This window comes from Ipomoea nil, unplaced genomic scaffold, assembly GCF_001879475.1.
Source record: "Ipomoea nil cultivar Tokyo-kokei standard unplaced genomic scaffold, Asagao_1.1 scaffold2191, whole genome shotgun sequence".
Lineage (NCBI taxonomy): Eukaryota > Viridiplantae > Streptophyta > Magnoliopsida > Solanales > Convolvulaceae > Ipomoea > Ipomoea nil.
The window spans coordinates 209,686-234,307 of NW_017618619.1; the positions used below are offsets into that span (position 1 = coordinate 209,686).

At 41.5% G+C, this 24,622-nt stretch overlaps 1 protein-coding gene and 2 non-coding genes across 3 annotated transcripts; 1 reads left to right on the forward strand and 2 right to left on the reverse strand.

Moving 5' to 3' along the window:
• Nucleotides 1-13,677: 13,677 nt before the first annotated feature.
• LOC109150063 (protein GPR107-like) lies at nucleotides 13,678-15,351 on the forward strand. The gene has a single exon (XM_019298028.1). The coding sequence runs from the start codon at nucleotides 13,780-13,782 to the stop codon at nucleotides 15,103-15,105; it is 1,326 nt and encodes a 441-aa protein (XP_019153573.1). The 5' UTR covers nucleotides 13,678-13,779; the 3' UTR covers nucleotides 15,106-15,351.
• Nucleotides 15,352-19,335: 3,984 nt separating this feature from the next.
• On the reverse strand, nucleotides 19,336-19,408 carry TRNAR-UCU. The gene has a single exon. It is a non-coding gene; the product is annotated as a tRNA-Arg (tRNA).
• A 1,001-nt stretch (nucleotides 19,409-20,409) lies between these two features.
• TRNAR-UCU lies at nucleotides 20,410-20,482 on the reverse strand. Its single transcript has one exon. It is a non-coding gene; the product is annotated as a tRNA-Arg (tRNA).
• Nucleotides 20,483-24,622: the final 4,140 nt, after the last annotated feature.

Genomic DNA, 24,622 nt, shown 5'->3' on the forward strand with positions numbered 1-24,622 from the left:
ATTAAAGAGACATAGGTATAGTAGGTGAGAAATCCGTGTGATGTGCAAAAATTTTAGATAACAAGCTCAATCAACAATAAAAACCTCACAAACACGCAAACACAATATATGTTAAAAAAAAAACAAGCAGAAATGAAAAATTCATATGAGTATACGAATTGATTATACGAGTAAACGAATTGATTCCACATTCAAAACAAGACTTTAATCTAAAATAACAACAAGCATGAATTCAAGCTCATTGAAAATACTGACTTTTCATATCACTAAGAAAAAAAAAACAAAACAAAAAAAAAAAAAAACAAACCGCGAAACCCTAACACCTCTACCCACACCCCCAGCCTCCGACCGACCCCCTAACCAACTTACAGCCCAACACCACACCGCCCCCAACACCGCCACACCAAACCATCACCCCCCAACAACCGTCAACAACCCCCACGGAAAAACCCCACCCCCCAAGCATATACCTACCAGACGAAACAATAAAACCCCTACTGCCCCAACACTGCCACGCCCCACCACCACAATCAACAATCAAAACCCTGCATGCAACCCCCACCCCACCCAGACCAAAACCCCATGCCGGAACCCGGAGACCCACACACAAAAAAAAAACATGGAACTCGGAATACCTTGAGTAAAACCGGACGAACTGCCCTTCCGACGCTTACAATGCCTGCTAGAAGAACCCGCTATGTAACTCTACCACTTGGATGACTAGGACAAACCGGAATCGGAGAGGAGCTCGCTCGCTAAACACAGAAGACTCCGCCTAAAACCTTGTGACGCAGGGATGGAGAGAAGTGACAGAAGATGAAGTGAAACGTCTTGGGCAAGGTGAAGAGTCACGGCTTTGAAATCTAAAAATTGATAATGATTTGATCCCAAAAATAACGTTAGAAAATTATACACACGCGCTATAATTAAGGGATCAGAAATAAATACACAAATAAAAAACCACAATGACCCAGCTCCATTACAAATCATCAGCACATGGGATCCAAAAAAGTCAAAATCTAAACCGTTAAAAACTAAAAATAAACGAACCAGATGACGTCTCACCAATCTCATCAAATTAGGGGTCTCATTGGATCCAATATATATGTATATATATATGTGTGTGTGTGTGTGTGTGTGTGTGTGTGTGTGTGTGTGTGTGTGTGAAGCATAGTAAATTTGCAAACAAATAAATACCCGGAGTACGGGTAGTCGAACCACAGGGAAGTGGGGTACTAAGCACTAGCTACTAGACTACTCACGTGAAGCTAGTCCTAACAAAACAGGTGATTTTGGCAATTGAGAAAATTAAATAGCTAAATAAACAGATTGATGAAAATATAAGAATAAAATAGGATTCCTGGGATCTAAGTGTTTAATCCCCTAGTGGCAATCAAAGAAGTAATATTTAATTCAGTTCTAGACCTGTGTGAAAGATGTAGAGTTGAATTACTTCCGTAATCTCAATCTCTGGTGATTATCCACTCCCGTGCGACAAACACTCAATAAGAACAAGAAACGGCATTCGTTAATTCCTAATTACCACCATCTCCCGAACTGGCAATAATTATTAATTAAATTCCCTAACAAAATTGCCCTTTTCCCAAGGCGCAACTGTCAAGTGCAAACGAGTGTGCCCTAATTTATGCCTAACTTCCGTTCAGACATGAATATGGCTATATGAAGCAAGCAATTTAGGCCTTTAATTACTAGCAACAACATTCAGATACGCGATTGCAACACAAGTAATAAAAACTGTCATAAGTATATTAAAGAAATTAAGCTCTTGGCACATAAGTTCATAAACACATTCACCCAGAAATCCTTAAGGTGTTTTAGCCACTCATGGCCATAATAACATTCAAATCAAAATCAGGAATAAACAAAACAACGATTGAAGTAAAAGAAAAAGGGAAAGAATTCTCCCAAATCTTCCTAGCGATTTCTCTACTCCAAGGCCGATTGTAGATATTGATCTTGTTCCTCTTGAATTTGCTCTGTTCTTGTCTCCAAAATCGCGGTCTCTGAATTCATATTAGGGTTGAGGAAGGTGAGATTTTATAGCTAGAAGCCTAGAACCAATCCCGGTAGAAATATGAATTTTATGCAAAATTGGACTATAATTGTATCTAGGGCGAAATCGTAATTCTCTTATTTAATTAAGATATTGCCGTCATTAATCATTTGATATTGCTGCCATCATATGATTAGGAAATTATTGCACCCTTGATTTTGGAATTCAATGAAGCCATTTGAAATTTTGGAATTGCAGCCTTTTATTTCATTTAGAACACTGCCGCGCCCTTCTTAATTTCAGCGTCGCTCGCTCGACGCGTCGAGAGTCCCTGGTCTCGTCCGAAACACTGTCGAATTCGTTGTGTATGTGTCATTCGATCTACTTTTAACCCCAAATTTATCCTAGAACTTCCCTTGCTCATAACTTTGACCTACAATGGTTAAAAAACACTAACAAATACCATAAAACATTCAAAACAAGTGTGAACCATAACTAAATAATAAAAACAAGGGATTGTGCAATTAAATACCAAAATTATGGACCCAAGCCTAACAAATATAATTAAATCAATACTAAAAATATGCACAATTGGACTCACATCAACTATGTATGTATGTATGTATGTATGTAGAATTAGGTTCTGGTGCAGTTGACAGCCCCAGGTGCAGTTGTGGGGTTAAATATGAGCCATTGATCTTGCTTAAATCAAGGTCCAGGATTACCAAAACTTAAAAAAAAAAAAAAAAAAAGTGATCGCGGTGGCAATTTGATAATTTTGCATCTAAGTCAAATTTAAGGTGTGTGAGTTTTGTGCTTAAGATGCGTGAGTTTTATGCTTAATGTGCCTGGGTTTGTGCTTAAGGTGCATGAGGTTGTGCTTAAGGTGCGTGAGTTGTGTACTTAATGTGAGTAGTTGTTGAAACTTAAGGTGCGTGAGTTTTGTGCTTAAAGTGCGTGAGTTTTGTGCTTAAGGTGCGTGAGTTTGTGCTTAAAGTGCGTGAGTTTTGTGCTTAATGTGAGTAGTTGTTAAACCTTAAGGTGCGTCGGTTTTGTGCTTAAGGTGTGTGGGTTGTGTGCTTAAGGTGCGTGAGTTCTGTGCTTAATGTGAGCCATTTTAAAATATTAGGTGCGTGGGTTTGTGTTCTTAAGGTGCTTTATTCTATGCTTAAGGTGCGTGATTTATGTACTTAAGGTGAGTAATTTGTGTTCTTAAGGTGCTTTGTTTGTGTGCTTAAGGTGCGTGGTGATTTGTGTACTTAAGGTGCGCCATTTTAATGCTTAAGGTGCGTCCAACCGCACAACCGCATGGGAAATCATTCTCGCACCTGAACCCTTCCCTATGTATGTATGTTATAATAACAATAACAATAATTATAATACACGTTGCTTCCTTTTTCTAGTATTTGTACTGCAAATGCACGGAGTATTATAATAGTGTTTTAATATTGTCATATTTTATTACGGTTGGTTTTTGGGTTTTTGGGCCCAGGGGGGTCCAACACAACCTTAGTCGGTGGATTCACCTTTCAATAAAAGAACTTTCTTTGGCCCAAAAGAATAGCAGGATAGTGTCTTTCTTATAGCTTGGGCATGGACTCGCCTCTTTTACAATGGCGGAGGGGCCTTTATATAGTAGGCCCTCCTTCAACCGAGTTGAAGTACATTGAAGACTGCTTTTAAAGCTAATTACATTTTAGAGCCGTTGGGTGCCGTTATCGGGCCGGCCAACGACTCTCTTGGGTTCCTTAACAGTTCGCTTGGTCGAGCCCTTTAAATGCCACTCAACGGCTCTTTGCCGAGTCTTCTCTTCAACCTGGGCCGGGACCGACTCCTGGACTCGGCCCAGGCCTCTGCTGGGCCCTACTTCTGACCCATATTCTGTTGGGCTGCTACCTACCTACTCTGTAGGGGTGGAAATAGGCCAGGCCGAGCCAGGCTTTTAAAAATTAGGCCTAGGCCTGTTATATAAATTTAAGGCCTGAGCCTGGGCCTGAGCCTGTAATAGGCTCATTTTTAGGCTCAAGCCTGAGCCTACCATTAGCCTGGCCTGGCCTAAAGCCTGTTTAAAGGCCTGAAAGAATTTATGTGACTTCAGTGCTTCATATCACTGTCGAAATGAAGAATAATTCACAACTTATGAAGATTGTTTGCAATTACTTTGTATTTGATAAAGAAATCAAAATGAAGTACAATGCTTTGTCATTTAAGGTTTCAGATCAGAATATCGCCAGTATGGTGATGTAAGTAGATACGGAGTACAATTTAGAATATATTTATTCAAGCCCTCATCCACAAACATCTCACAGGATTCAAATATCTAATAATGCGGATCCAAAAACAAATGATATTATGAAAGTGCATCCGCTCCAACAACAATTTCTAATATCTCACCAGTGATCTTAACATGCCTCTACCGATTATAAGTAATGGAAAGCGTTCTCTTCAACTCGATAGTCAGACTGGAGAAGCACTATCGGCCTATCGCCCGTCATAGTTGCCGCACCCCGCAACCACCGCCACATCGTCGCTGGAGATTGACGCCAGTTGCCAGAGATTCAGACCGTCGCCATCCATCATCCTAGTAATCAGCATCTTCACTTATCTTCGTATTCATCTTCATCAAAATCGTAGATCTACATCTTCGTCCTTATTGCCGTTTCCGACAGCGAGGGAGGGGGATTTATTTAATCGGAGATGAGGGGAATTATAGCAATAGAGGCGATTAGGGTTGAGTAGTTTACTGTTTACATATATTATATATACTTAGGAGACATAAGGTTATATTTTAAAATTAAAATTTTGCTAGGCAGGAAATATATATATATATATATATATATATATATATATATATATATATATATATATATATATATATATATATATATATATATATATATATATATATATATATATATATTATAAACAGGCTTGGCCTGCAGGCTCATAGGCCAGGCTTTACTTACACAGGCCTAGGCTTATTTAGTAAATAGGCTTTAAATTAGGCCTAAGCCTGGCTTATTTATTAAATAGGCTAGGCCTAACTAGGCCCTAAACAGGCCAGGCTATAGGCCCCTACAAGGGGCCTGGCCTCTTTCCACCCCTACTACTCTGGACTCTTCCCCATCCTGGGCTTCTTCTCTTGGGCCGGGGTCCACACCACATCATCTAGTCCCTCACTTTCTCATACTCGGGCCCCTAACTCGGGTATGGGAAAGTAGTAGTATCTCCTCCCTTTAATCAGCAAATCTCTGGTTTAATTGTCCGAATAACGCCCAAATTCTTCGCCATCTCGCCTGATTCACCGGGGCCATTTAGATTCCTTCCTTGTCTCGAGGATCCTATAAATATCACTCTGATTTCTTCACCTTCCATCACCTTTTGAATTAGCTATGGGTCGCTCCCCTCTGAAAGGAAAGATGATAGACTTTGGGTCGCCTCGCCGTCCTCTTCCTTCTAAACGGTCGAGGCCCGAAAAAGAGGGCAAGAAGAAGGCTCATCGGCCATCCTCCCAGAAGTCTCACACCGGTACCACGTCTCTTATGCCGCAGCCGTCGACTGTCATTCCTTCTCTCGTGACACATACTCCGGCTCCAGCCGACCTGCCGCCACCGACTATGGCCAGGGTTACTGCTCAGGATGGATCTTTTGTCGAGGGGCTGTCCCGGAGCAATTATCCTTCCGTATGACCTTCACCATCCCACTCGACGATCTGGAAGGGTCGGCGACTGATCTGATAACCGATGCTGACTTTGCCCGGTACTTGGAGCTATACCCAGACGATGAGGCGTCGGTGGTGCCGCCCATTATGCCTGCTTTCTAAGACTCTTTCTGTCCGTCTCCTACCGGACCATCGGAGGAGGCATTCCCTCAGAACGAGTCTTCTTCTCCCAGCGAGTAACTGTGCTGATTGGAGCCTGCCAGCGACATTTCAAGGGAGAGTCATGAGAGGAGCATTTATATATTTTACCCTTTTCGCTTTGATTTAATAAGCTCCTTAATTTGTGTGCCGTCTCCCTGATTAATAATATTATATTTTTATTTCCGAGATCCCTTCTTTTCACTCGCCCAGATGCGTTGGTCGACTGGCCTCCGAGTCGGCCGGATAACGAATCTTTAAAGTCTGACATCTGCGCTCAGTATCCCTAGGAAATCTCATCTTTTCAGTTACCGTGCAAATCTCCCTCTTCCCGAGCGCAGTTGATGGAACCATTCTCTGACGAAGATTCCCGAATCCCATTTAATCCTGCCCCGTGGCAGTTACAATTCTTCCCGCGATTTCCGCCTAGATATTCGTTCCCATTTTGGGCTATATAAAGGGTCACTCTCACTTGGTATTCCTTACACTTTCTGATTTAGCAACCTCCATCATGAGTTATCGAACCGATGACCGTCGCTTCTCCATTTGCCTAAGGGAACAGGCTCGGCTAAAGAAGCTGAGGCAAAAGAGATTGGCCAATGGTGGCCGATTGTCGGGGGATTCTTCCTCAGATCCCATTGTGGTGCCGCCGGACATGCTAGACTTGATCCTCGTGGACTCGGATAAACGCCCAGTGGAGCCGGTAGTAGAGGAGTCAGCACCAAACGAGGAAGAAGTGTGGGAGGTTCCTCCTCTCTTTGGGGTGGCTATGTCTCCCAGCGCCCTCGAGAGGCCCCTCCAGATGATTGATGATGGGAAGCCTGCCGTTTACCTGGATGAGGTGCCGGAGTCGGAGCCGACTCCTCCACCTTTTCGCCCCCAGCTTTTCTTGGAAGGCCCGCCTCCAGCTCACCGGGTGGAGAAGAACGATCCGTGACTTGTTTTATGTAACCTTGGCCGAGATATAAGCCCTTATCCTTTATGATTAATAAACTGTTGTTCTCTTTGCCTTCCACTTTGTTTGATGTAATGTCGACGTCGACTTCTGATTCGACTACTGGACTCGGCCCAGTTTATCCAGGGCCACTTAACGTCTCCTGGTGGGCCTGGCTCAATGATCTGACTTTAAGCACCTTCGACCCGTACCTGGGCAGCGCAGAGGCCATGGCCTACAATGGGCTTCACGTCAATGAGTCGGGTCGTCCTTGCTTGCCCTAGGTCTAGGCCAGACGCGCCGTCTTAGGCCAACCCTAGGACTCAACCGTCACTCCGTTTCTCGAGGTCATTTATTGCAAACGTCGCTTCATCTCCCATCAACCTTTACTATTCTCCAGTGAATGTGTGACACGTGGCCACCTCTTGGAATTCTCCCCTTTTAAATACCCCGTCTTCCCTCTTTTCCTCACTTCACTACTCAATTTCTGCAAAATATTCCCTGAAATCAAGTTCGACTCGTCTCCGGCGACTCTTCTCACCGGACACCCTTCAGGTTGGTACCATGTCTTCTTCTCCTTCTTCTTTTTCTCACCGTTCGGCAGAGTCTCCGGCCTCCACGTCTTCGTCATCGTCTTATTCTTCTTCTTCCTCTTCTTCTTCTTCTTCTCCTCGCCGTATGGAAGCCCCGTCCGGTCTTCCATCGACGTCTTCACCTCAATCGGACCCTTCATCTTCGGGGACGGTTACTCCTCTGAGCCCGGCCTCTCTTACGACGGTGGCGGCTCTTCCTCATGGCACCCAACGACCGAGGGGAAAATTCGACTCCATGCCCCGGCCGGCGGGATCTCCGTCGCTGGTTACTGACACGGACCTGGAGATGGCCCGTTTCCTTCTTGGCCCTTCGGCCACTGTACTTCCACCGGACAACCGGCTAATCTTTGACCCTCCGGAAGACTGCGTCGGTATCCATCTGCGCTCGGTGACCTTTGGCTTCCGAGTGCCACCTCATCCTTTTCTTTCCCTCTTTTATCGCCATTATAATCTGGTTCCGGGTCAGCTCGTGCCTAACTCGCACCGCCTTCTCACCTGCTTCATTAATCTCTGCCATTGGTGGCTTTGCGAGCCCGACCTATATCTTTTTAGGTGCTTGTTCACAATGAACAAGGCCGGCTCCCACTCCCCGGGCTTCATCCAAGTTGCTACCCGACCCGGGTGTCAGTTGTTCGAGGGTCTTCCAGATTCCATAAAGGACTGGAAACCCTATTTCTTCTTTGTTCGCCCATCTTTCTCCACCTTCACTTTCCCCACCTTATGGCCGGCTGCCCTCTTCAAACCCTGCTCCCGGCGCGTTGCCTTCACCCAGGACGCGATCCAGGGTGCCGAGTTCCTGAAGAGCTTTGGACCTTACTCTGTCAAGTACTGGTCTCGATTTCGGGCTATGGCGAAACGGGGCCTGTTGCCAGCCGACGCGGTCACCTCAGGTAGCCTTTCATGACCTTCTTGCTTCTTAACTTTCTCGTTTGGTCCGACTGCTGACACTTTAACTTTCCCCTGCAGGTCCTTACGACTCCGACTCCACCAGCTCGGACGAAGCCGAGGCTCCAACGCCGGCAATGGCTGACCGTGCTGAAAAGATGAGGCGCCGACTGACGCAGCGGTTGTCTGGTGCTCAAGCAGCCTCTTCATCCCTTCCTTCGCCGGCACCTCAGGCGACTCCAACTCCACCACGAACTGTGGTGGATCTGACGCCGTCTCCCGTCACTTCGCCCTCTCGTCTCCCGCCTCCAGTACCTACGGAGAGTCCCAGCTCCAAGCGCCCACTGGAGCAGTCGGACGCGCCTCCTCCCAAAAAGATTCGGCTGGGCTTGGAGCTCGAAGAGGATGCCCAGATCTGGGCGGGCAACTACTCGGTCCAGAATTGGGCCGAACATGTCCTCCTCCCCAAGGATTTGGAGGCGGCGAATAAGATGCAGGATGAATACATCCTGGAGGCTTCTCTGCGCCAGTCCTACCGAGAAAGTTCCTTTGCTGACCTCCTTTATTTTTCTATTTCCCCTATATTCCCTTCTGATGCTGCTTCTTTTGTCTTTTCCTTCGAACCTCACTTTCCAACTGGAGTTGAGCAGGCGGATACGGGCGCTTAAGACCACCATGCACTCCATCGCCACTTGCCTACGCCAATCGGAGGAGGGTCGCCCGGAAGAGCAGGCGGTTTATGCCAAAGCGAAGGAGGTTCACACCACCGAGCTGCTGAGGGTCACTCGCCAATGGGAAACAGAGCGAGACAAGGCTATCGCTGTCGCTGCCTCGGTTGCCGCCGCTGTGGCTGAGTACAAGAACTCGGCTGCCTTTGAAGCAGACGTGAAGTCGACAGTCGAGGGTCGTCGAGAGGCGCTGGCGAAGGAGTGGCTGGCGACTCCAGAAGGGGACGACTATCTACTGGATCTGGGCGAGCGCGACTATCGCCTGGGCTATCGTGAAGCCCAGATGGAGATCCATGCCCTCCTCTTGGCCCGCGACCCGTCCTTTGCTCCGGAGAGCTGGGGTCTTAAGCCGGTGCTCGATCCTTTGCCAGCTGCCGAGACATCCGCGGCGACTGCTGATCCGGCGACTCTTTCTGTGGCGAGCCCGGTGACTTCGACGAAATAGCCTCCTCCTGCGGAAGACCCTTCACCTGCTCCTCCTGCTGGAACATCGGCGAAAGAACAAGTGGAGGAAGTCAACGTCGACACCCCCTCCCCCGTAGTCTAGGGCTTTTAGTAATTTCTCCCCTTTTTGTAAGGGCTGGCCTTCCCTTTGGGCCTTATTCAAATGAAGTTTTTCTCTTTGCTTTCCTTCGCGTTTTTCTTTTATGCTCTACTCATTTTATGTCTTTCGACTGCTTTTCGTCGCCGAGTCCCTCAATCGAGGCAACTCTTTTTAGTTTTGCTTGAAAAACGACTAAGGGTCCGGGCCCTCGTTTCTCCTCTATTTCTCGCTGAGTCCCTCAGTCGAGGCAACTCTTTCTGGCTTTTCCTTGGAAACGACTAAGGGTCTGGGCCCTTGTTTCCTTTCTCTTTCTCGCCGAGTCCCTCAGTCGAGGCGACTCCTTCTGGCTTTTTCTTGGAAACGACTAAGGGTCTGGGCCCTTGTTTCGTTTCTCTTTTTTGCCGAGTCCCTCAGTCGAGGCGACTCCTTCTGGCTTTTCCTTGGAAACGACTAAGGGTCTGGGCCCTTGTTTCCTTTCTCTTTCTCGCCGAGTCCCTCAGTCGAGGCGACTCCTTCTGGTTTTTTCTTGGAAACGACTAAGGGTCTGGGCCCTTGTTTCCTTTCTCTTTCTCGCCGAGTCCATTCAGTCGAGGCGACTCCTTCTGGCTTTTTCTTGGAAACGACTAAGGGTCTGGGCCCTTGTTTCCTTTCTCTTTTTCGCCGAGTCCCTCAGTTGAGGCGACTCCTTCTGGCTTTTTCTTGGAAACGACTAAGGGTCTGGGCCCTTGTTTCCTTTCTCTTTCTCGCCGAGTCCCTTAGTCGAGGCGACTCCTTCTGGGTTTTCCTTGGAAACGACTAAGGGTCTGGGCCCTTGTTTCCTTTCTCTTTCTCGCCGAGTCCCTCAATCGAGGCGACTCCTTCTGGCTTTTCCTTGGAAATGACTAAGGGTCTGGGCCCTTGTTTCCTTTCTCTTTCTCGCTGAGTCCCTCAGTCGAGGTGACTCCTTCTGGCTTTTTCTTGGAAACGATTAAGGGTCTGGACCCTTGTTTCGTTTCTCTTTCTCGGAAACTGCTATCGAGATGTGAAAAGTGATGGCGCTTTATTCAAAATTGAACTTTAGGTGAGTACATAGGCTAACCTCTTAAGACTTCAAACTTACTGATATAATTTCTTCAAGCGGATCACATTCCAGATTCGGTCAACGAGCTTCCCTTCCAGTGTTTCCAATTTGTATGTGCCGGCTTGGACCACCGCGGCAATGCGATAAGGTCCTTCCCATTTAACTGCGAACTTTCCACCTTCCGTGGGCTGGCTTGCCTGTCGGTCTCGTAGCACGAGGTCGCCGACTTGAAAGGTTCGCGGACGGATTCTTCTATCCCGATATCTTTTTACGGCCTGTTGATATTCCACCATACGGGCATACGCAGCCTCCCTTCGCTCTTCCAAGAAGTTCTTCTCAATCCTCAGGTTTTCTTCATTCCCTTCATCCGAATAGTCGCGGACTCGGTGGGTGGGTTCAACAACTTCTATTGGAACTTTGGCTTCGATGCCGTATGCCAAAGAGAACGGGCTTTCACCAGTCGCCCGTCTCTATGTAGTTTGATAGGCCCATAGGACCCGGTCGATCTCGTTCGCCCAGTTTCCTCCAATGTCTTCCAGCTTCTTTCGAATTCCGTCCACTATCGTTCGGTTCACATTTTCGACTTGTCCGTTGGCTTGAGGGTAAGCGACGGACACCTTGGTGTGATGTATACTGTGTCGACGACAGAAGTCGGCGAAGGGCTGACAGTCGAACTGTCGGCCGTTATCACTAACTATATGCTCAGGCAGCCCGAAGCGGCAGATCACTTTCTTCCACAGGAAGCGTCGACACTGGTACTCGGTGATGGTGGCTAGCGGCTCGGCCTTGACCCATTTAGTGAAGTAGTCAATGGCTACAACACAGAACTTCAAACGTCCCGGGGCAACTGGCAGCGGGCCCAGCAAGTCGATCCCCCATTTTGCGAACGGGATGGCCGTGGTGACTGGCGTATAAAAAGTGGCGGGCCGAGTATCTTTTCGGGCGAATGCTTGACAAACCACGCACTTGGCTATCCATTCGTTGCAGTCCCTCATCATGGTGGGCCAGTAGTATCCTTGGACGACTAACTTTCGGGCGAGAGTGTGGGCACCTTGGTGGGCAGCACAGATTTCGCGATGGGTCTCGTCCATTATCTTCTCCGCCTCGGGCCTGAGTAGACACCTAAGGAGGGGACCTCCGAAGGATCGTTTGTACAAATAGGAAAATAGAAAATAATATATTCCATTAGATTATTATTATTGTTTTGGACATGAAGTTAAAGTTCAGGATTTTGTTTTTTATATATAGTATAGAGTATAGATTAATTGAGAAATTAATATTTTTACTTTTACCCCAAAACATTTGTCATTTTTATATTTTCATATTATTTTAACTTTTTATATAATTCTCAATTTTGATTATCACTCCTGTTGTTAATTATCCTAACATCAACAATAATGTTGAACTCCATAAAATTAAAAAAAAAACAATAATGTTAACCTATGTAATAGAGTTAATGAATATGAATCCTGATTGGTATTGGCATGCGAGTTATAAATTGGATTAGGCCAAAAACTTTGACTATGAAAAATTACGCACTTACGGTGCACGGTGATGAGAAGTTGAAAATGCGAATAGAGAAATTAAAATGGGCAAATATATGAGTTATTATTATTATTATTTCTAAATTTATAGGTACCAATTTACATTTAGTAATTTTTTAAAAGATTTTTCTTTGGTTCTAGTATTATGGTGGATTTTTTTTTTTTTTTTTTTTTTTTTTTTTTTTTTTTTGTCATCTATCAACAAAACAGTTTAAATTTCGTAAAATACAAAAATATTTATGTCTTTAATTATGATTCTAAAAAATAAAAATATAATGGGTCAACCAATTTTGTTCAAAAACAATTGAAATATTTCTTATATTTGAAGACGTTTTAACAATTTTATTGACAGATGACCAAAAATAATTATGGTACACTAATATTATGACCAAAGAAATGTTCTAAAAAAGAAAACTAAAAATAAACTATGACCTATAAATCAGCAAATTATGCTATGGGCCTGTGTCCACCATGTGCATGGTGGACACGCTACACATTCATAATTTCTAAACTGTAGATTCATAATTTCTAATGTTGAAAAATCCGCTAGGCGCTTGGGGACCGCCTAGGGCGCCTAGAGCGCCTAGGCGGGCGTCTAAGAGGCCGACCGCCTAGCGCCTAGGCGCGATTTTTGCAACACTGATAATTTCTATACTATAGATTTATAAAATCTATATTGTAGATTCATAATTTCTATACTGCACATTCATAATTTCTGTACTGTATGAATCTACATTATAAATTTTATGAATCTAAATTATAAATTTTATGAATCTACAGTATAGAAATTATGAATCTACAGTACAGAAATGATGAATGTGCAGTATAAAAATTATGAATCTACATTATAAATTTTATAAATCTACAGTATAAAAATTATTAATGTACACCGTATCCACTATGCATATGGTAGACACGGGTCCCCAGCATAACGCTATGTTCGATGCACCATGCATGGTGCATACGGATGCCAAAACGACGTCGTTTTATTAAAAAACGCGCGTATCCCATTTAAAAAAAATTCAGGTTCGATTCCCAGCAACAACATTATATTGTTCATTCATTCTGGAATTTTAGTTCATAGATTATGGAATTATAGTTCATTGATTATGAAATTATAGTTCATCGATTATGGAATTGTAGTTCATCGATTCTGAAATTTTAATTTATAGATTATGGAATTTTAGTTCATTCATTCTGAAATTTTTAGTTCATAGATTAGATTATGGAATTATAATTCATCGATTATGGAATTTTAATTCATATGTTGTTGCTGGGAATCGAACCTGATTTTTCTTTTAAGGAGAGATGCGCGTTATATTAAAACGACGTCGTTTTTGCATCCGTATGCACCATGCATGGTGCATACGGATGCACAGCATAATTTGCCATGTTCGATGGCCCGAACCCAAAACTTCTTTGGTTATGTCATCATTTGCCGGCCCAATTTGGCTTAAGAGAGCTAGGACAAAATATAATTTTGAATTTTCCGTATAAGCATAAATGAGGTTTCCAAATTTTGAAGAAGACTCCGCAGTATATCTTTGACTTCACCATTTCAGTGTTTTGGTGGTCGTCGGTGAGTTTTCTTCTCTCTGGAAGACCAAATTCTACTCCCATGGCTCATTTCCGGCTGCGTCTCTGTTTGCCAACTCTGGCCTTCGCTCTCTTGTTTGCTACCGCCTTTGCTGAGATCCGGTCCACCGAGATCCGATCTGACGCCCGATCCACCATCCCTTTCGATGAATTCGGCTTCACACACTCCGGCCGTCTCAACCTCTCCGTCACCGACTTCTCCTTCTCCGTTCCAAAAGGCCAGCCCGATCCGCACCTTTCCCAGCTCGGTTTCTTCCTCTGTACTCTCGATACTTGGATGCACGTCCTCGAGCAGTTCCAGAGTAAGGAAATTCAGTGCACCCTCGAATCTGAACTTATCACTAGGGTTTTTACCTTCGACCAAATCAAACCCTCTGCCCATGAGTACAGCGCCTCCATCAAGGTTTCGGAGGCAAACCAATTCACACTGGTGTTCGCGAATTGTATCCCCAATCTGGAGGTTTCCATGAATGTTCAGTCTGTTATGTATAATTTCAACCCCAAAACGGGCCAGCTTGATTTTCTCTCCGCAGGCAAGACAGCTCTACCTGTGATATATTTCTTGTTTTTCTTGGTATATTTGGTGATGGGCGTTGTTTGGGTTTATACGCTTTATAAGAAACGCTTATCTGTGTATAAAATCCATTTCTTTATGCTTGCCGTGCTGATTATGAAGGCCCTGAATTTACTCTGTGAGACTGAGGATAAATCGTATATTAAGCGGACTGGGACTGCCCACGGCTGGGATGTTCTGTTCTACATATTTAGTTTCTTGAAGGGGATCACCTTGTTTACTTTGATTGTTCTAATTGGTACTGGCTGGTCATTCTTGAAGCCTTATTTGCAAGATAAGGAGAAGAAGGTGTTGATTGTTGTGATTCCCTTGCAAGTTGTGGCTAATGTGGCTCAGGTAGTGATTGATGAGACAGGGCCATTTGGTGAGAGTTCATCTACATGGAAGCAGATTTTCTTGCTTGTTGACATTGTGTGTTGTTGTGCTGTATTGTTCCCGATTGTGTGGTCGATTAAGAACTTGCGTGAGGCTGCCAAGACGGATGGGAAGGCTGCCGTGAATTTGATGAAGTTGACGTTGTTTAGGCAGTACTATATCATTGTTATATGCTACATCTACTTTACGAGGGTTGTGGTTTATGCTCTCGAGACTATTACTTCCTACCGATATCAGTGGACAAGTGTGGTCGCCTCTGAATTAGCCACACTTGCGTTCTACGTTTTTACTGGGTTCAACTTTAGGCCTAAGTCTCACAACCCTTATTTTGCGATCGATGAGGATGAGGAAGAAGCTGCTGCTGAGGCACTTAAGCTCGAGGATGAATTTGAATTGTGAGTAAATTTTGGCTAGCATTAATGAAGATTGAAAAGTGCTGTGATATGTCAATTGCCTTGTAACCTTTTTGAATCAATTCTCCTAGTTTCTTTATGCATACCACATCCCCCCCTTGTACTTTGTTCCATATACAAAATCCTATGATAAGTGTCTTGTTTGTCTGTTTCAGTATCTCATTGTTGAAAAACCTGTTGGGCTATTAGATGTGTTATACTTATGTTTAATGTTGATTTACTAAATTTGATGACATCATTTATGTCAGTGATTTTGAAAGATAACTATTGCCTGGATAGTTCAGCTACATGGTTCAATGCTTATTCTTGTGAAGGATGTAAAATGGAAGATATTTCAGGCTAAAATGGTATTGTGTGAGCCTGCTTTAGTAAAACATTGATTCCAATATTATGCATAGAGTTGTAGTTGTTAGTATTAGATGCATCATAGTCAAATGGTTAGCATATAAAAGGAATTATGAGTACGTTTCTTTACTTGACTGATGAATCAAGGCCAATTCGTTTTGTCCGCATTGGGAGCTCTAGCTCCAAGATGTTGTTGGTGCGACTTGAACTCCTATCTTGTTGCTGGAGTGGTGACTTTTGCCTTTAAGTAAGGTGATTTCCCACTTAAACTAGCTGAGTGGCACAAAATTATTTCTTGATTTGATGAATAGGCTGTTGAAGTTGTTTTATTATATTTTTAAAAAATGTCAATTAGTTTAATTTGTAATGACTATTTGTAGTTTTTACATAGGTTTGTTATAGTAATTTTAATATGGTTTTTATGTAAATACTCTAGTATTATCTGAAAGAAAAAACATTATTACTTTAGCTTATGTCAATCTAACTAGGATTTATACTATAATGCAAAAATTTGCAAAATCTTTTTTCCAAATAAGTCAAAATAAAATAGGGTTAGTTCATTGTATATGCTCCCATATTTTCCAAAATGATTGTTCTATTTATTACTCCATAATCTACATCTACATACAAAAAATGATTGTTCTATTTATTGCTCCATAATCGACATTTACATACAATGGCTCTGTTTGACAGAGCTTATTTAGAAGCTTATAGCTTAAAATAAGCTATAAGTTCTGTTTGATAATGTTTCCAAAATAAGCTCATAGTTTAAAATAAGAATTTATTTTGGAAGCGTTTCAAAATAAGCTCATAGCTTCCTAATTTTTTTTTTTCATCTTTATCCTTATTATTTTAAAGAAATGACATAATTTACGCTTCCCAATTAAAATCCTTTTCTCTTTTCCTTTATTCGCAACTTTCAACGCAAATACTACTACTACTACTAACTTTCATCGCAAATACTACTACTACTACTACCTCATTATGAGATGCTAGATCATGATTATGCTTATAGTTTGATTTTCAATGCACTGGAAATATATTTTGCCAAGCAATGAAGGATTGTGTCTACAAATTAATTATACAGTATTTGACACTTGTTATCCAAATATTAACTATACAGATGGATGATTCTTCATGTTGTCATCAAAACATTCCAAATGAGCCAACTGAAGAGTCGGTTAGAGAAAAAAGCCAACTGATGTTTAAAGGTAATTAGTACTTAGTAGTGTGTTTGAACTTTGGATTGCTATTTTGTTATATAATGTTTAGACTTTGGATTTAGACTACGTGAATATGGATTGTTTGATAGTGTGTTTGGAAAATTAGGAAATGTTAAAAGTAGGGGTTCTAAAACCAAACCGAATATCAATTCAAACTAATTCCGAACTAAAATCGAACAGAAACCGAATTGAATTATAATGTTAAACCGTATGGTATCATTTTTTTAATATCAAAATATTAAAACCGAAACCGAATCCCAAAACGTCCACCTCTAATCCCAACAAATAGTCTAAAGTCCCATAACAGAAATAGACTCCATGAAATATTTTCCACATATGCTTGACTTGCAACATTATCCATAACTCAGTCCTCCATATTACCAGTAATAGAAGCCCACAAATTATGCGGACAAACATTTTCCTAAGTTTCTCTAAATAAACAATAATCCCCAACGCAGTGGAGAAAAGTTTTGTACATTATCATGCAATTGAAACATTTAGGATCTACAGCAAATAAATACATCGCTTTTAAATAAGCTAGAACTATAATATAGACATAGCTAGAAGTCTAGAACTATTGTTACCTGATACATTTTCTCTTAATTAAGTCTTAACAAATCAAAAATATTTTTCTATTGACTATTACTTTTCTCATAGGTTTGAAATAAAATTTATAATCACACTTTTTGTCAACTCAATAATTTCTCATTTGTAGATAAATAATTGAAAAAAAAGCAATCTATTTTTATAAAATACAAATTTATAGTTCACTTATAAGGAATGTTATATTTTTATTAATCTTTCAATTGTGACCTTAAAATATTTAATTAAAAATTATTATGAAGGGAAAATTTTAGTTTATGCTCCACTATATGCTAACTATCAATGTTACCCCTTAATTATTAGTGGTGTAAATGTTTCCCCTCAATTTTCAAAATGGTACATATATTGTCTCCCGTAGTGTAAATGTTGCCCCTCAATTTTCAAAACGGTAAATATATTGCCCCTCTCGTACCGTACGAGAGGGGCAATATATTTACCGTTTTGAAAATTGAGGGGCAACATTTACACCACTAATAATTCAAGAGTGATATTGATAGTTGACATATTATGGAGGGGCATAAACAACAAGTTTCCCTTAAATGAATAAATGGTTGTTTTCTTTATACAATTATATCCGTTAAAAGAAAATGAGAAATATCAGTTTTGGTCCATGAGTCTGGTGTAACATTTTTAGCTCCTCATAGACAAATCATGGTTGTTCTAAATAAAATTTTTTGAAATCGTAGTTTTGCAAGATCGATTTTGTTATCTGATCTAGGTATCAATCTTTATCTTTTGTATCTCATTACTCAACCTATGTCATTTTAACTCAAGAAGTGCTCAAATATGTCTAGTGTTATTTGATAAAAGATATCAAGTTAGTATAATAGTTATGATTTTTTGAGTTGAAAATGAAATACGTTTTGAATAAAGAAATGTGTAGAAGAAAACTTGCGATCAAAGTAACCTTACAAAATAAGAGTTCAAAATTTTTTGACAAATTTTGTTGTAATGGACTAAAAAGACTACTTTAAGAAAAAATTTTTACAACTCTAAGGGACAAAATCTACAGTAAATATAAATTTAGTAAGTTATTGAAGAAACAATTATTCTATATATTAGATTACTAGTATAAGCTCAAACAATAATGTTGAGATGGTCAAGTTGGTCTAAGGTGTCAAATTAAGGTTCTGGTCTAAAAGGGCGTGGGTTCAAATCCTATTCCCAAAAACATCAACTTTTACCATCTATTTATAGGAGCAAGTTTCTCCAAAAAAAAAAAAAAATGTGGAGCTGGTTAATTATCAACCTATATGCAGCCTACTGATGGGCTGACAATTACCAGCATGGTGGTTCAACATGTAAATGAACAGCCAGGACCATGGAGATACATACAAAAGTGTTCTCCAACCTAACCTAATATAGATCACTTGGATTCCCACTTGGAAGAGGATAGGAATGCTGCTTGTTTGTAGAAGGGATGCGATGCTTTTTCATGGAGTAGAAGGGATTACCGTTTTGGCATCAAATCAGAACTATTGCTGAGTGTTCTCCAACCTAACCTAATATAGATAACTTGGATTCCCACTTGGAAGAGGATAGGAATGCTGCTGGTTTGTAGAAGGGATGCCATGCTTTTTCATGGAGTAGAAGGGATTACCGTTTTAGCATCAAATCAGAATTATTGCAGTGTTTAATTCAATGATGCAAAATTTTGTAAAGGTATTGCTTCACGTGGCCTTGTTTTCAATGGCGCACCCTTTTTTGCTTCAAAAGTGAAGAGCGTTTAATTTGAGAATGATTTTCAATGGCGCACTTGCTTCACGTGGCCTTGTTTTCAATGGCGCACCCTTTTTTGCTTCAAAAGTGAAGAGCGTTTAATTTGAGAATGATTTTCAATGGCGCACCCTTTTTTGCTTCAAAAGTGAAGAGCGTTTAATTTGAGAATGATAAGTAGCAACAACACGCATATGATTTGATCTCCGTTTTCTTTGCAAGATATGGCTAATTGGCAGTGGCAGTTGCAATCATGATTGTTCGTATCACAAAGTCAGCAACGTGAGTCATCCAATTATTGACACGGGGGCCAACTGCCCCAAATAAAACACACCTAGTGGGACTTGAACCCACAATCACTTGATTAGAAGTCAAGCGCCTTATCCATTAAGCCATAGGTGCTAATGCATAAAGTATGACAAAGTAAAACTTTTAGTAGTGTAATAACTCATTGAATCAAAAGTAGCATTTATTCTAAAGTTCTCACCCATAAACAAAAGAAGAATCCTTGGATATGAAAATAGGCCAATGAGGGCCTCCACTTTCATAAACATTGACACATCCCGGTTCCCAAGTTATTCTAAAGTTCTCACCCAAGGGAGTGTCATCCATTGAAGAGCAATCTTTGTTTGTGCCACATATTTCATCAATTTCATCTTCATTGAGCACTTCTTCAATTGGATCATCTTCAAGTTGATCCTCATCACCATTATCCCCTTGCAAGTCCACACTTTCACCCCAACTTGGTGTCTCCATCTCAATGCACTCACCAATAACCGCATCATCTTCATCTTCAAGGTCCTCCCCTCCTTTTCATTTTCTTCAACCACATGACCTTCATTTGGCAAGAGCAACTCTTGTAGAACATCTACATTGGAAGACAATTCTTGAACGAGTTCTTGAGTTGTCAAACCTTGTATTTGAGCCATCCTGTTGTCTAGTTGAACTTGTTGCTCATTCAATTGCATAAGCATGTTGGCCATCATGAACTTCATCTCCGGATCTTGATCAAATGGTTGGAATTCTTGTTGAGGTTCTTGATAGAGTGGCTTTTTCATGGAGTAGAAGGGATTACCGTTTTGGCATCAAATCAGAATTATTGCAGTGTTTAATTCAATGATGCAAAATTTTGTAAAGGTATTGCTTCACGTGGCATTGTTTTCAATGGCGCACCCTTTTTTGCTTCAAAAGTGAAGAGCGTTTAATTTGAGAATGATAAGTAGCAGCAACACGTCGACACACATATGATTTGATCTCCGTTTTCTTTGCAAGATATGGCTAATTGGCAGAGGGGCGGCGGCGCTCCGGTAGCTGGACAGAACCGTGGCAGTGGCAGTCGTGATTGTCCGTATCAAAGTGAGTCGTCCAATTGTTGACACGAGGGCCAACTGCCCCAAATAAGACACACCTAGTGGGACTCGAACCCACAATCGCTTGATTAGAAGTCAAGCGCCTTATCCATTAGGCCATAGGTGCTAATGCATAAAGTATGACAAAGTAAAACTTTTAGTAGTGTAATAACTCATTGAATCAAAAGTAGCATTTATTCTAAAGTTCTCACCCATAAACAAAAGAAGAATCCTTGGATATGAAAATAGGCCAATGAGGGCCTCCACTTTCATAAACATTGACACATCCCGGTTCCCAAGTTATTCTAAAGTTCTCACCCAAGGGAGTGTCATCCATTGAAGAGCAATCTTTGTTTGTGCCACATATTTCATCAATTTCATCTTCATTGAGCACTTCTTCAATTGGATCATCTTCAAGTTGATCCTCATCACCATTATCCCCTTGCAAGTCTACACTTTCACCCCAACTTGGTGTCTCCATCTCAATGCACTCATCAATAACCGCATCATCTTCATCTTCAAGGTCCTCACCCTCCTTTTCATTTTCTTCAACCACATGACCTTCATTTGGCAAGAGCAACTCTTGTAGAACATCTACATTGGAAGACAATTCTTGAACGAGTTCTTGAGTTGTCAAACCTTGTATTTGAGCCATCCTGTTGTCTAGTTGAACTTGTTGCTCATTCAATTGCATAAACATGTTGGCCATCATGAACTTCATCTCCGGATCTTGATCAAATGGTTGGAATTCTTGTTGAGGTTCTTGATAGAGTAGCTCTTGAGGTTCCCATTGATTATTGGCATATTCAACATCACTTGGTCTCATGTGATAGCCCTCATTGTCAATGCCATCATCGGGTACAATAGTGACTCCTCAACGCCTAGCCAATGCCAAGGTCTCCTCATCTACTCCAAACATCCCAACACTTGGTGAATGGATGTGATGATCATATGAGGGTTGAGTGTCTTGGGGGTATGGTGTGTAATGAATGGGTGAAGGGTATGGATTTGGAGAGTAATCTTATGGTGGGAAAGGATGTTGAGGTGGATTGTACTCTTGTGAACATTGAGGGTATTGATCATAAAAAGCATATTGGGGATCTTGGTATTGTTGGGTACTCCTTTGAGTCTTCTTTCCAATGGGACACGAATCACGTAATTTGGATGTTTGTAGCTCGAGATATGGTCCAAAGACTATGACGCCAACGTGCAGGTCGGAAATTGCAATTGCATGATCGCTTGCTTCTCTTTTGCTTTGGTTTGCCCAAATGATCATGACCATTGAAAGCACCACTCTTAGGCTCCCTTGGAAGTGTTTTTCCCCTCCTCTTAGCTTTTCCTTGGCTCCTATGGACTCTAAATGTATCCATAATGTTCCACTTGACTCCAATATCCACCAACATGCATGATATATATTACTCATCTTTGCTTCCAATGCTTTCCAAATCAAACTTCTTGCAAAATAATACAATTTAGTCATAATCTCATGAAATTTAGAATGATCAATATGCAAAATTGCTTAGTGAAAGGGGGAAAATACAGACAAATAAGCACTTATCAGGAAACAACTGTGTTCAACGGTCGATCCATGCATAGGATAGGTAGGGATCACTATACCCTTTGAACCTTCCCTTGTGAAGATATGTTTACTTTACTAGATGTACGGTAGAACGCGATGTCTTTGAACTGACTGCCGTTTTTGTAGACGATGACATATCTCACACAGGAACTTCCCAACCATGCTCTGTTCTCATGACTGTGCCCATTTTGGTCGTTGGTCGCCGTTCCTGGTTCTGCGAGAGTTTCTAAAGAATTGTGCCCATCAATTCTCCTTTGAAGCGACCCTCACTTCTCTCTTACACTGAACCTAGGTGCCATCTAGGTTGGGTATCCACTATAGAACTTTTAGTCTAAGGTCTTTAGACCCATTCCTCGTTCCAACTTCTCCACAACCATTTGCTTACACTTGGGTTAGCGAGTTAGCGGCTGCTACGTTATCTTTTGACATCACGTTGTCAATAGAGATAACCCCTGTTGTGAGATATTGTTTAATGGTATTATGTCTACGACTTATAAGTCTAGACCTACCATATCACATCTAACTTTGTACTTAACCAATTTTGGCTTGACTATCGCAATGTACACAAATTGGAGGTACGAGTTTACCTCTAGGAATATTCCCGAAAAAATTGCATAGCCATTCGGCCTACTCGCTCGCGACACGAGTCTAAGGCTCTCAGCATAGATCCCGTTATGGATCTTAACTGTCACAAATCGTTTCAAGAAATTCCATACAACCAATTTCATTGGCCTACGTAAACACGTAGCCTTTAATGGACTTATCTTCCTTTGATATCTTTTTAACATGCTATACTTTCCAAGTACAGCTAGATATCCCACGTAGTGCAATCCAAAGTCACGAGCATACCTTTAGTATCTCATAACTCTCACTATTGCCTTCTAGTGCGTAACACTAGGGTTACTCGTATGTCTACAGAATTCGTTAACCGCAAAGGCAATATCCGGCTTAGTACAATCCATTTGATACAATTAAACTACCCATAATCTGAATGTATTCTCCGTGAGAAGTACATTCTTCGTGATTATTGGCTAGTTGTACGCTAGTATCTAACGGTGTCCAAGCCACTTGATTAATATCATTTCCAAGGATTCAATCAACACAATGAGATTGGCTTTACACGAGACCATACCGTCTTCTCACATTTTTAATCTCAAGGAGTAAATCTGCCAAACTCACACCTCTCATGTCAAATCTCAAATTTAACATGTTCTTGGTAGAATTGATCATTACTATCCACGATGAGTTCATCGTGTATAAACAAACAATGATATCATTGTTTATCGTACGCATTACGTAGACACACTTTCACTTTCGTTTATACTAAACTCGTTGGTCATCAATGTATGATTAAACCTACATGCCAAACACTAAGGCAATTGTTTCGAACCATACAATGATCTCACCACTTACACACTTTCTTTTCATAGCGTGGAACCACAAAACCCTCGGGTCGTTCCATGTCTACTAAGAAAGCAATACATCCATTTCGATGAACTTCCAAGTCTCGCTAAATGGCTATGGCAAGTATCATCCTAAGGGATTTCATTCTCATCACAAGAGAATATATATCAAAGTAACCGTGGCACTTGCGTAGCATGTAATCTACAATTACAAGCCCGACCATTTTACTTCAATATGTCCAACCGGTTTTATCTTCCGACTAGTGATCCACTTAGGATCCAGAGGTTTTACAACCTGAAGGAAGAACAACCAGTTCCAAGTATGATTCTCTGAGATCGAATCTACTTCACCTCGGTAGCCTCTCTCGGGTTGGTCCACCTGTAGAACTCACCACTTCTACATACGTTCGAGGCTCATTTTCTAACAACCTTGTCAGAAAATTCAGTTTATTTTCTAGTAAACAAGTTAGAATATGCGCACCACATTCTAACATGTACATCAGAAAATATGGATCAAAGGATTTTTCAATCCTAGCTTTCTTGCTACGTCTAGCTTTGAGCTCGGGTTCTCTTTCATACCCTCCAACCATAGCTATGTCGAAAGTTCATTTCAACGTTCTAGGTCCTTTTATTGAACCTTCACAGAAATACATCTTCAAAGAACGATGAATTTCTTGATTCAATTTATCGTGTTCTTATGTACATCCAAACTATAGGACTCGTGTACTAAGAACCAAAACTGCCTTTGTCAAGACACCCCCACATTTCGGGCATTAGTAGGAAAACTTCCTACGTACCCACAATTCGTAAGAATTTCATGCGGGTAACCTTATTTAAAAGGTACTTACTTGTCCAAAGTATTGTCTCACCCCACATACCTTGAGGTAGACCCGAACTTATCAACGTCTTGATATTTATGTTTTGCAACAACGTTTGATTGAGGTGAATACCATGTCGTACGCTCGAGTATGATACCAATGCTTGCGCAGAAATCACCAATAAGTGTTTCATGTCACCACATCGATCGATCGTAACCGCATTAATCCACGACTAATTTGGTTTTCTCTTTTATTCTTATAAAGAATAAACATGTGCTACCCGTTAGCACATCTCGCAGGTGCTAACAAATTAACACATCTCATAGGTGCGAGCCGAATCAGCACGTACGAATCCATTCGAGTTTGACCGATGCCAAAACCACGAATCATTGCAACACGAATTGTTGCAAATGACCACCTATTGCAAATTATGCAATTAATGCTCCATCCTAAGCATTACCTCGTGA